Source organism: Poeciliopsis prolifica, unplaced genomic scaffold (genome assembly GCF_027474105.1).
Source record: "Poeciliopsis prolifica strain line A6 unplaced genomic scaffold, Auburn_PproV2 SCAFFOLD002, whole genome shotgun sequence".
In the NCBI taxonomy this organism is placed as follows: domain Eukaryota; kingdom Metazoa; phylum Chordata; class Actinopteri; order Cyprinodontiformes; family Poeciliidae; genus Poeciliopsis; species Poeciliopsis prolifica.
Window position 1 is genome coordinate 5,952,516 of NW_026562377.1, and position 13,646 is coordinate 5,966,161.

General features: G+C 38.4%; 1 protein-coding gene across 5 annotated transcripts in view; it reads left to right on the forward strand.

Moving 5' to 3' along the window:
- Positions 1-13,646, forward strand: part of csnk1g2b (casein kinase 1, gamma 2b) — a 41,963-nt gene that overhangs the window by 22,512 nt on the left and 5,805 nt on the right. For 2 of the 5 annotated variants that reach the window (XM_055045859.1, XM_055045866.1), the window contains exons 4-10: positions 3,906-4,054; positions 6,995-7,229; positions 7,313-7,398; positions 9,448-9,532; positions 9,616-9,764; positions 9,863-9,946; positions 13,420-13,521. In XM_055045859.1, coding sequence (XP_054901834.1) covers positions 3,906-4,054; positions 6,995-7,229; positions 7,313-7,398; positions 9,448-9,532; positions 9,616-9,764; positions 9,863-9,946; positions 13,420-13,521 — 890 coding nt within the window. The remainder of the gene's footprint in view (positions 1-3,905; positions 4,055-6,994; positions 7,230-7,312; positions 7,399-9,447; positions 9,533-9,615; positions 9,765-9,862; positions 9,947-13,419; positions 13,522-13,646) is intronic. The other 3 variants (XM_055045874.1, XM_055045882.1, XM_055045891.1) reach the window with 3 other exon arrangements.

The following is a 13,646-nucleotide window of genomic DNA, read 5'->3' on the forward strand; positions in this document are numbered from 1 at the left end:
TATTTTCTGTAACAATTTATCGTGCAGCAAAATTTATCATGACGGGCTTAATGTCATCAGTTAATAAAAGGGTGACACATCAATAATCTCCTCAATGTTTAGGAATATGAATTAAACCTGCAAATGAATAGTTTCAATTAAATATATTTGTTTCTCTATCAGCAAAATCTTTGCTGTATTTCTGTGGTTAGGAGTTTAGATTGATGTGAATGTGTTTTATTTCAAGTAAAGTTGTTTCGGCCATTTTTAATTTGTGAAAACACTCTTAAACTCTGAAAGAAAACCTGCAAAAACAAAGCAGAATATAGATAATCAATATTTACATTTATTTAAATAGCAAGAAAACCAGGCATAGATTAAAAAGTGCAGGTGAAAGGATATGCTTTTCATTCCTTCACTTTTTATACATATTCTAGAACAAAATCTCCAACGAGATTGGGAGTCTGTAGACAAACGCCTGAAAAGAAAATATTTAGATTTAATTGTGATAATTGCATCTTTTTGACTAGTTTTCAGCTCCACATCTTTTTTCTTTTTTAGTTGCAGTTGTCTCTAGCATTTCCTGCTCCATTCTCAGTACGTGCCCGCATAAATGCTGATCAAATTTCAACCTTGTGAGAACATCTTCACAGCATTAGACCTAATGGACATCACCTCTCCTCTTCAGCCTTCTCTTTCTTCCGTCCATAAATCTTCTGAATGCTCTCTCCCTCTCTTATTCCACCCTCCTCTCTTCCTCTTTCCTCATTGGTTCCCATCATTGTGGAGCAACATTGTCTTCCGCCACCATGATGCAGTCTTGCCTATGACCGTCGCCTGAGAAGACCCGCCTGCAGAAACAATGGGCTGGATTGTCTCAAATTGTCAAGACAGCAGGGGTCAGAGTGTCACTGGTGATGAGAACATTTCCCACAATACTGAACAAATGTAGTGTATATGGTGGTCTGGAACTGAATTATAGGGATTATACAAACACAGATACGTGTAATTTTACTGTTGATGGTGTTTTTTGGTTTAATTTCTTTGTACCTTCTATTGGCAACATAACGATGGATTTGTGAATAACAAACGTACGTTGCGCAGCGTTTAGCGACTGTAAATTTCTGACTGCGAGCCCCAGCGTCAGAAGAAGATTATAGTGCACGCCATGCTCTTCTGCAGTGATGACTGTGTTTTGAATGCCCTCTAGATTTGGGCCGGGCTTTGATGAGTCAGCCTCCCTGTGATCTCTTGTCACAGTCTCATCTGTCGTGGACATTATAATCAGGAATATCCTAGAGGTTAGAGTGCAGACAGGTGTGCGTCCATGCAAGGATAAATAAGGGAGTGTTTGTGTCGTTTTTCATCCATGCATGCAAAGTGGAGCTGTTGTTGTTGAGGAATTCAGAGGTCAATTTGACGATAAAAAGCTGGACAGAAACGCCGCTCAATGCCTGTCGCAGTCATTTATCATTCATTTGGAAAATTGAATGATAAATTGATGTCTCTTTGGATGTTATTTATTTTGTTGTAGCAGTGTCAATTAAGGTTTTCCTGATCAATATTTTTTTTAGTTCTAACTCACCCATTCTGATTTTGATAAAAATATGTGTGTATCCTGAGTGAAAGAGTCAAACTAAACTTGATAATCAATGCAATTTAGTAGCTGATGCCAACAAAAAATAAACTTAGACTTTTCAGATTCTTGACAAGATACAAATGCGTACCGAGTTGATCATTTAAAAAAATCTACCTGGATTTCTTTCATTATTCTTATGTAAAAGCAGATGATGCTGGCAGATGTGTTTATAGATTGAAAATTGTGGAAATTCTTAGTTTTAATGCATTTAATTAGTAGAAAACATACACCATCTGAGTTTTTTTTAATTACTTGATTCTGTGGACTAAAAAAAATAGTCTTATTCTAATCTTTGGCTGATGGATTGATTCAGCTCTGGTACCAATCTATCACCTCTGCTAATTGGTGCTTATTGTTAAAGGGTTATGGTTATGTATTTTCCAGACATTTAATAGCATAGTCAAGTAACTGTTACCTTTAGTTGTTCTGAAAATGCTGTAAAAAAAAAGAAAACTAAACAAAAGAAATGTAACTTCGCATCATAGTCATATCTGTCGCCTTGAAAGTTAGCCTCTGTCCCTTTACGAACCTCTTTTCGACACATCTCAACTGTTTTTTTGTGTTGTAGTTTGTATGATTTGCTCAGCAGTTCCAACAGGTGTTTGCTAATGGACTGAAGCTCCGAGGCAGAGCTTTGGGTAAATCAACGGTGAGCAAGCCGTTGATTTACCCAAACCACTTTGCCATGGAGATCGAAGGATTTATCAAACTTGCATGAATGAGTCAAAGCAAAATTCTAGGCATGTTTCTGCTGAAGGAAAAACTTTATGACATAACATAAAGTTCAAAAAGCTCAATTTTGCATGATGCCCCTTCGACTAATAACTTTGTTCAGGAAGTACAGTTTATTTATGAGGCACTTTTCAGAGAAACATAAGTCACAAAGTGCTGTGCAACATAAATCACAGTTAGCTTGGCAAGAAGAAAGGTAGAGGACATGCAGTAAAGGAGCCAGGAATCGAACCTGGGGCTGTGACGTCGAGGTCTGAAGACTCTGTTTATGTTTTACTTCCTCTTCCACTCATCCTCTTGGTGCCTCAATGACATTTAAATCAACCAAAATGTAAAAAGCACAATAAAATCATGCCATGAAAGCCTAGACGAACAAAGTGCTTTTTGTTTGGTTTTTAAAAAATGCTGCAGCATCAGCAAAACGAAGCTGCATCGGCAAACTATCCCACAGCTTTAGAAATGAAACATGCAGCTCCCAAAGACAATAAAACAAAATTGGAGATATCTCTTTTGAAATAAATGCTCCATTGCTATTTATTTGTGTCTAATTGGCACTGTACTTTCCAAGTCTTTGACGACAAAGAAATGTTTATTGGTGTTAAAATGTTTATTGGCCGGCGTGTGACTTTTACAAAGTTTTTTCCACCATCTGATATTGGATTGTGTAAAATGTCTGTATTTCTTGCTTTTCTTGCCCACTGTGTCTTTCTTGAGTGCTTGTGAAATAAGACTGTTATTCTTCACAGATTTCTGCACATTGTGTTGTTGTTGTTGAAACCAGTAGATGGTGGGAACTAGTTGTAGATCATGCATAACAGACTACTTTTTTTCTCTCTTCTTTCCACACCACATATGTTTCCATGTACATCTTGTTCTCTCATAAGAGCGCCCTGTAGAGTTTTGCCACACCTGAGTTTTCAATTAGATGTGCTGTCGTTTGGTCTGTCCACATTCCTCAGAGGTTTTGTGCACAACCAGGTGTGGTTTCTGTTACAGGTGACACCGTGCTTCTTACGTTTCCTGTTGCTTTTGAAGTCACATTTCCCATTATCCTGCTTCTTTGGAAAAGCTATGTCTGCTTTGGACAAACCAGTTGAAGAGTGAGCGTGCGTTTTGTAGTTTGAGCGAGTCCAGCCTCTCTTGTCAACACTCCAGAGCTATAAATCACCTTCCTCATACTTCGCTTTGTGTTGCAGTATTGTGAACGACATGGTAATGTTTTGAGAATGGGAAGTTTTTATGCTTTAAATGGAAGTGGCAGTGAGTTGATATTTGCTGCAGTTTTGGTTTGTTTGGTTCAGCATAGAAAGTTGAAAAATGTTACTACTCAAAGGCCAACTCACTTTAGTAATTTACTCATATTTACACATGAGTTTTGTTGTAAAAATGGTGAGTTTTGTATTGTTCATAGCTGATACTATCATGTTATTTTTCTGTAAACTGACCTCCACATCTCAAACACACACTGATTTGTTATCTTTTACAAGAAATTAAAAAAATAAAATTTCTTATATCCAGTCTGCTTCATTTCTTGAACCTGTTTGTGTCTCCACAGAGGGAATTCCTCAGGTGTACTACTTTGGCCCATGTGGGAAATACAACGCCATGGTTCTGGAGCTGCTCGGGCCCAGTTTAGAGGATTTGTTTGACCTGTGCGACCGCGTCTTCTCCCTCAAGACCGTCCTCATGATAGCCATACAGCTGGTAAGACCTGAGCGAGAACAGTCCTGTAGACTGGGTATGATCGGGGACTGAAATCGCAACATTTGTTACATTTTCAGCTGGTGCAGTGCGCTTTCACACTGCAATACATTAAACTAATCAAACCAATTGAAAAACCTGTTCTCTCACTTGCCTGTGGGCGTGCTGCACCAAGAACCACTGAAGAAACGACATCAAAATCTCTGAAGAAAACATGGAGCGCAACTTTCTTCTTAACAAAATATAAAGACATGGAATGGAGTCATATTTTAGGATTTCTCTTTTGTTTTTGGACAAAGACCATGAGCCATTTCTCCCGCTAGCAGGACTTGCCTGTTGATTTTGGATATATTTACCCAGAATGCCCTGCGCTGTAGTCCACTTCCTGCTTTTTGAGTGATCTCTGGTTCTCTTGGCATCCCACATGCATTCTAAAAGCGCCAGAGTTCATTTAAACCAAACTCAGATCAAGGTTTTTAGGCAGACCAGAGTTCACTTTTGTGGTCCGATTTTATTTTTTTCAGAGTACGATTACGCATTCACACCTTCTTCTAGACAAACAAAATAGTTTGATGAAAGTGGACTAATGATGTCGTGATTTCAGATTTATCATCTTCTAACACTGCTTCTCTTGTGTAAAAAAAAAAAAAAATCATTTGTGATTAAAACATGAAATAATAAAAAACTTAATCGATTTCAGCTTACCATAAATTCATTCAACATGGTAATATATTTAAAGTGTTTTATTTATTAGGATAATGGTTTGGAGTTCAGTTTTAATGTAAGCACATTGTCTCAGAACATCAGGATTACACAATAAAATAAAAATACAGAAATATCGTCTAAGCAAACATCAAGCAGGTTGCTGACTTGAAATTTGATAACTTTCACAAAAAGGGTAAAGCAGAAAAGGTTATTGTTAAAGAAGATGGAAGTTCAGAGGGTTGTATTCCAGCATATTAATGGAAAGTTGAGTGGAAGGGAAAAGTGTGGCAGAAAGGATATCGAAGCAGCAGGAATAGGCATTTAGTAGGGATTACTGAACCAACGGGGCATGGCTTACGACTCACTATTGTCCTGTGCAATATGCGGAATATATCGCAGGGAATTTTCTGAAAATTTCCCTGTGAATAAAGCTGAGTCCATTTCTTTATCTCTGTGTTTTCTACCACATCACCACCGCATGAATTCCTCAGGCCTATTTTACTCCATTACGTTTCATTGTGGTTGCAGGTTTACAGCTGCACAAGGTTGCACAGTTATTGCAATATCACTGTATGCAATAAGCATATTGTGAAGATCCTATTACATAATTATTTAAGTGCCATAAATTCATGTTTTTGATGTCTGTAACATATTTGTCTTACATGCAGCATAAAAAGGTTTTTGATTGTAAAAAAAAAAAAAAAAAAAAAAGTAAGAAACTACAAATCTGTCTTCTGTGCCAAAACAGCAGAAACTTTCTCAGTAAATCATTGTTATTGCAATGCAGGTTTTTTTTATAATTAGCGTATTTTTTGCAAGTTATATTGTTATCACAGCATTCAACAATGTTATTGCATGTTTTGCTAATATCATACAGCCCTAATCAGGTGAACTTCTGGTTAACAATCTGTAACTGTTTCAGTTAAGTGCGAACAATAAAGAGGTGAACTAACGCGCGCACACACACACACATGTACACACACACACACACACGCGCGCGCGCACACGCTCACACACACACACACACACACACACACACACACACACACACACACACACACACACACACACACACACACACACACACACACACAGATGACCCAATAATTCAGACGAGCTATTAAAGCAACCTGGTCTTACTTAACACTTTAGCAGAGCCACAGGCTGATGGTCTTCATGCTACGTTGCATTGATGCAGTAAGTCATGCAAATGAAGCCAGGACCATGTACTCAGTGCAGATTCTTCACCCTGCATGATTATATTTATCAGTATTTGGGAGTATTTCTTTATTGAAAACACTTATTTTGATAATTGTAATAATTTTTTGCAACATTTAGATTTTCTAAGGAACTAATCTGGGAGTTTTCATGTGCTGTATGCCATATTTATCAAAATTAACTGGAAATAAATCTTTAGATTACAGTTGAACCTTTAAGCTTTACTTTTTAAAACTGAAAGAAGGCATGCATTTTCAACCTATTATTTTTTTTAAAGAAACACCTGCCTGAAACAAAAAAAGTTACATCTGGTTAACGAATTAAAATAGTTAGGAATGCATTTCTAAAAATCACATTGTTTCTTTTTCATTATTATTATTGTTTTGTTCAGGAGATCCTGAAATATTCATGTGCAACAACACACCTTTTATCTTCTTGAATGTACACAAATAGCTGTAGACTGGTTGTTCCAGTGCATACACACCACTCATTCATCATTTACCAGACTTCTGTTGCCTTAATGGATGTTAAAGTGCAAAAGACAATATGATGAAATATTTAGTATATTTATTCAGCTGTAACCTGCCAGGACAAGCGCCAAATGCTGAGGACAATATAGATTAAAAGGATAAGTGTATTTCACTTATAAAATTGGACTTTGAGTCCAACCCAATCTTACGATCTTCATGATTCGTAGTTTGTTTGAGGTGAAACTAAAATGCTATTACAGTTTGTCCTTACAACTCTCAGGAATTACCCTTTTTAGTTACATTTTTGGTTTACGCTGTTAAATTTATACTGGTCAATGAAATGTTGTGAAAACGTTAGGATATTAATTTGCTTAACATTTAAAAATCTGGTTTTATATTTTTGCTTTGTCGTATTACACCTGCCTTTGTTGCTGTGGGTTGAACAAACACGATGAACAAAAAACAAACTAGTTAAAACTCCTTAATGCTGCTTGTTTCGAAACTGGCTGGAATCCAGAGGCTAATTTTTCCTGCCAATTTCCTTGACTAGATAACGCGAATGGAGTATGTGCACACCAAGAGTCTGATCTACAGAGATGTGAAGCCCGAGAACTTCCTCGTCGGGAGGCCCGGAAGCAAGAGGCAGCACACCATCCACATCATCGACTTTGGTCTGGCCAAAGAGTATATAGACCCCGAGACCAAAAAACACATCCCCTACCGGGAGCACAAGAGTCTGACAGGGACGGCGCGCTACATGAGCATCAACACACACCTGGGAAAAGGTAAGCCTCCTTAAATGAACTCCAGCTCAATAAAAAAAACATAAATAAAATACTTAATGTGGTTTGTTTTGGTTTTGTTCTAGAGCAAAGCAGAAGAGATGATTTAGAGGCTCTGGGTCACATGTTTATGTACTTCCTCCGAGGTAGCCTTCCATGGCAGGGCCTGAAGGTAAAGAATCATGAAATTTCACCTAACTTATGAAACTGAGTCACTTAGTTGACAGATGCTAGTAAAATTGGACTTTGAATACAACCCAATGGGAAAAAAAACTGCTTCCTGGGCTGTTCATCAAAAAAACTAATCTGGGCTCTTTAAGACGACTCTTTAAGATAACTAATTCAGTTTCTTTTGTTGAATAAGAAAAATATTTTATTGACTAAAATGCAGTAATTCCTTCAGAGTATGGTTCATCGTAATTGAAGGAAATTATCAGAAGGTCAAATGTTTACAGTAAATATTGATTGGAAATTCTGATTTAGTTTGAGTTCTCATCCAGGCACCGCTACTAGTTTTAATTCACACAGAACATTTTCTACATTGTCTAATTTTAAATTATGTGATGTTTTGTGATTTTAAAAAAAAGTCAACGTAATATTCAATATTGCACTTTTATGTTAATATTAAGACGAATTGAGAAAAATTATTTTAATCTTTTGTCTTTTACTGTATTGTTAAAAGATAGTCTTGAATTAAAAAGCAAAAACTTTTTCTACATTGTTTTATATTTAAATTGCAATGAGAATTTTCTCTAAAACCATAATACAGTATATTTATATAGAGAAAAACCTTTTAGATTTTCAGCAATTAGTTAGATGCCAATAAATGCAGGTAAATATTTACTGTGTAAAACTCAAAATGACCCACATATTGAATGTATAAAGTCTGATACAACAGGATTTCTGTTTAATTTCCCTTTTTCTCAAATGAGCAGAAAATCACAACCTTATTAGTAAATTGATGGGAGCTCAGATAAAAAGCTGCTGAAACACTACAGGAACAGTTAAAACACCAATATTGATGCTCTCTAAAGATAGACCCACCAATCTCCTTGGTACAGATTTAAATGATAAAACATTTCCTTGAAATGTTTGAATATTGTTGGCAGAGCTGGTCTGAACCATTGCAATCTTCACAGGTTGATTCTTTCTTTCCCCCCACAGTCATGACTCACCTAATTTTGTTTTGTTGCATAATCACACACAAACTTCCCCACTTGATGTATGCTTTAATCGCTAAAAGAGCCTCAGGCGCCTGGAAGGGCCAGCAACAGAAGCGCCTCAGCAGCAGGTTCTAGCAGGCGGTAGACATGCTTTGCTTTCTGAAGGCATCAGTATCAAAGAATGGCGGAGAAGAAAAGACGTGAACAGTTGCTGTGTGGGTGGGAGTTCTTGGTGGATGAATGTGAGGGATGTAGTGTGGGGGATGTCGCATGGCTCAGGCCAGAACAATCCTCTGCTGTTTGAAGATTCAGACGTGATGGAAATGAAGCCACTCGATTCCTGACACTGAGAGTTCCTACAGCCGGGAATGTCCGAGGTTTACAGGGCCGAGCAATGGGAACGATACAGATTTATACTTAAATACATCCGTCCACCAGCTGCTCATCCATCCATCCATTCTTCCCTGTGTTTAGACTTCCATCCATCTATCAGTCTGACAAGCCCTCTGACTATTTTTCCCATCTATCCACTCACATTTTGCCTTTATGCTTTATATGCCCATTCATTCTTTTATTCATCCTTTTCCTTCCCATCCTCCTTTGGTTCTTCCTTGAATCCACCCGTTAATCCATCCACTTGTCATAATTCAACCCATTCTTTTCATCCTCTGCTTCTCTTCTTCACTTCACAGTCTACAGATGTTGGAGGCTCTGTTACAATTGTATATAAAATGTTCCCTCAAGTATAAAGTATTAAATAAGAAAATAAATGTTGGAGAAATATTTAATTATATCTTCGTGTATATTGAAATCGTCACTGCTGGAAGTGAAAAAGTTTCAGTGACGTATTAAGAAATCGTTTCTAAATCTAAAGTGCCGTGTCAGATTTATGCAAATGAGGCTTAAGTGCTATAAATACCAGAGGAGTTTTCATCAGTCATGAAGCCGAGAGCCCAGGATTAAACAAATCATCGTATCTGTTTATTTTTAAACCACACAACTTCTTCATTAAGTTTTTGTGGTTTAAATAATGAAATTAAAACTTCTCTTTACTCAAGGCTGACACTTTGAAGGAGCGATACCAGAAGATCGGAGACACCAAACGAGCAACCCCAATCGAAGTGCTATGTGAGAGCTTCCCTGGTCAGTCGGAGCACCCTGCATCTCACTCACCACTTCCTGTTCTGCTGCGTTCTCATTGGCTGCTGCTCTGTGTTTTGTAACAGAAGAGATGGCCACCTACCTGCGCTACGTGAGGAGGCTGGACTTCTTTGAGAAGCCAGATTACGATTACCTACGGAAGCTCTTCACCGATCTGTTCGACAGGAACGGCTACGTCTTCGACTACGAGTACGACTGGGTCGGCAAATCTCTCGTGAGTGCCGCTCGCCTCCCCGCTTTCTGTCCCTCTGCCATCAGAGCAGAGGAACAGCCTGGATTTGATCCCTGATGTGCCTGTTCTGTTCCCTGCAGCCCACACCAATCGGCCCTATACCCAGTGACACACCGCTGCCGCCCAGCAGCAGAGACAAAGCACAACAGCAGACCAAAAACCAGGTGAGACCCTCAGCTTCCAGCTCCTCATCCAGCCCACCTCGCTGAATGGTTCTCATTCCACGCTGGATCACTTCTGTAGTGCGATTAAACAAGCAGCTTCCTGGACAACAAGGCTGGATTTGATTGGTTTTCAGAGTTCTTATCAGAAAGAAAGAAATAAGATAACTAAATGCTGAAGTGGAAAAAATGTAGATATGCCCAGTCATGAGGGAAAGAAAGCATCATTTATGGCTTCCCATGCGGCGCTTTGCAGAAGTATTTATATCTCCTGAACCCTTTCCATGATTTGTCAGGTCACAGCCTCAGCGTTATGTGGTAAAACTGCATGGATGCACTAATTACAGCTTTTGGGTGTCATTTCTCACGTCGCTCATATAAAGATCTAAATTTTGGCTGGATGGTGTAGGTGAACGGCGATTTCCAGCACAGATTCAACAGTTTCTCAGTTGGATGAAGGCCTAGACTTTCACTAAGCAACTCCAATATGTGAATATGAAGGTTCCTTTAGTGCTTCAAAACACCTGAGTCAAATGAAGCTGAAGCTGCAGATTATTTTAGCGGTGGAGTATTCATTAAATTATTCTGACAATTAATTGATTGTTTTGGCGATTAATTGATTGTTCTGATGATTTATTTGATGATTAATCAATTAATCAGTTGAAAAAAGTGGCACATTAAGAATATTTCTCATTTAACCACTTAAGCTTTTTTATGCCATAATAAAAAAACACATAACAAATTAAACTAAACATAAGATTAACATTTTATTGCCTAAAATGCTGTGACATAATTCCTTGGGTCATTTGAAGCAAAGGATGCATCTACAGCTAAAAAACACATCAATGTAAAAAAATGACTGTAGCGAAGGGGTAACTGATCATTTTTGGATTAACTGATTAATAATTGGATATCAAAAAGTGTTTGAAATTTGGGCTGAAATGAATCTTTTTGACTGTTTGAGCCCTAGAATCAAATAATTAGATCATCTGCAGGACTGTGGAGAACATGACTGCATGCAGTTGAGCTCATTTAGCCCATTTAGCCTTTGGATTCGGGTTTCAGGGTTTGAAGTTGCAGGACTTCTCGGCCCTCCAGGCCTGGGACCTGACACCCGGGATTAAAACACTCCTTTTGTAACGCCAGCTGCATCTTTAGAGTTTTTATTCTGCTACAACGGTGAAGCTTCACTCCAAATTAAAGTTTTTTTCTGCCTCCAAGCTAAAAGGTAAAAAAATGTATATTTGTCTGGAGAATCTCCCAAGACGTTCAAGTCGGATTTTTCATCAGTGGCTTTTTTTCTTGACAGTTTTTCCATAGAGGCTAAGTTTATAGATTATCGTCCAGCTGAGCTATGGATCTCTGCAGCTCCTCCAGAGTCACCATGAGCCTGTTGGTTTCATCTCTTAGTGCCTCTCTCTGTCTGGCCTGCCAGCTTAGCTAGACAGCCGTATTTACTCTATGGGCAATGTGGGCCAAAACTCACATTGAAAGTAAAATTTAGATTTTGTTTCTTTTTCAAGAATGTTTTATTTTTATCTGTACTAATAAAATTAAGTCAGATTTCTTTACAATTGGGAGCTGTAGGTTATGGCAGATATAAAACAAAATCTAGCAACTTCGTCTCTTTTAAAAGAGACACAAAACGCTGCCAGGTATGATTCCAATCTGTTTATTTCTAATATGTTTGCATTTTTTGTCTTTATTTAAAGCACCACCAATTGCTTTGTTTAACTCAGTTTACCACCAAAATCTTCATCGTTATCCTATTTATTATTAACTTGAAGTAAAAACACAAAAAAGTCATGATTTGTAAAAGGGTGCTTCCAGTTCTAAAAAACTTAACTTCATCTCTTTTTTTGTCAATCAATCTTCAGCCTCTACTTGTAAAATCATTTTCATCACATTGAAGGCCACAAATAGAGGTCAGGGGTCAAAGTCGTCTCTACTTTCTGAGGCCGCTGAGGTCATTCAATATCTCCCGGACTTTGCTCAGGATGTTTTACGACTCTGTGGTTGCCAGTGCTATCCGATAGGCAGTGCTGGGGCAGCAGGCTGAAGGTGGAGGATCTGGAAGGCCAGTAACGTTGTTGGAGTGGAGCTGGACTCTGACAGAAGGATCCTGTCCAAGGTGCAGAACATCTTGGACACCGAGTCTCATCAGCTCCATGACGTTCTGGCTGGATTCAGGAGCACATTCAGCTGCTTGCTGCCATCAGGCTTTACAATGCCCAAGTCTGTGCTTATTGATCAAAAAAAATGTCTGTGCTCATTTATAGGTTATTAATATATTGCTTGTTAATAGTCAATAACTCTATAGTTATTGATTAATAGTCATTTTGAACGATTCACTCTGAGGTGTAAAAATATATTTTACAAACTTTATATTTATCTAAGATAGAGTGGCTTTCAACAAATAGGCAATTTCTCCTTGGGGATCAATCAGGAATATTTTATTCTATTCTAAATAGCCCAAGCGCCAGATTTTGGAGCCCTTCCTCACAAACCAAGCATTGTTTTCTTTCCACTTCCTTTCTGCTGGTCCATCACAGAAAGTTTGTGGTTGTAATGGAATAAAACGTGGAAGAGTTCAGGGTGTGAATACTTTTTTTCAGGCCTCCTTCCTCTCTAAGCAGCAGTCATTATTGCATGCATGAGTTGAAAATGCAAACTGCATTGTTCATACCAGTAATGACTAATTACATGCTTAGCGGGTGACAGCGTTTCTAAGTTAGCATGCAATCTGAGCCTCTTTTTTTTTATTTTTAATGCGCAGGCGAGGAATCATTTGTGAGATTTATTATGCACACAACATCCATAAATGATGGCTGATTGTCATAAATAATGGTGCAGATAAGTTGTGCTTGTTGAGTCATCGTTTACCGTGGCACTGTTGAGGAGTTCATTTCATTTTATGACTGACTTATTATAGTGGACTCTAGCTTCTCCCTCCTTTTTTTTTTTTTTTTTTTTTTTTACTGCAGTTGGTTTAATGTGATTGACTTGGAAACAACGTGCCATTTTTTAACCCTGGCAAAGCGCCTCCTACTGCACTGTGCACGTTGATCATGTAGTGAATAGTTCTGATTAAAAATTAAAATAAGTTTTCAGCTGCAGCGAAACTAGTCCTTCGATGAAATCACCTGAGAAGATTGATTGATGTCTTTTTTAATGGAAAATCAAGTTTGAGGCTGTTCTTTTTACCTCTGCATGAGTTTATTTGTATGCTTCAAATAAATTTTTGCTTCCCTTTACTCCTCTATTAACATAGTTTGTCTTAACAAGCCTGCTTATGCTTGGGAGATGTCGTCTTTAATTTAACTTTTCTTTTTTTTTTTTTTTTTTTTTCCATTCACTCCCCTTTCCTCCGTGTTACTCCCCCCACACCTGATCCTTCACATGGCCTCCTCCTCACCTCTGACCCCTCCCTTTATTCTCACCACTTCCTGCCTCAACCCTTTCTGCTTTGTATCAAGTCACCTGAACCCAAAGGAAGTGAGTCTCAGCCCACCCCCGTGACCAATAAGGAGACTCTGGGGTCGCACCTCACAGCTGAGCGGCTGGGGGGCTCTGTTCAGGTACCGCTGCTGCTGCTCTGATGGCTAATGCATGAATGCATGTAATTCTGTGACAGACTTTCCCCCCCGCTTCCCACTAAACCCACATCGCCTGCCTGCCTGCCTGCTGGTAGTCGTGCTCTTTG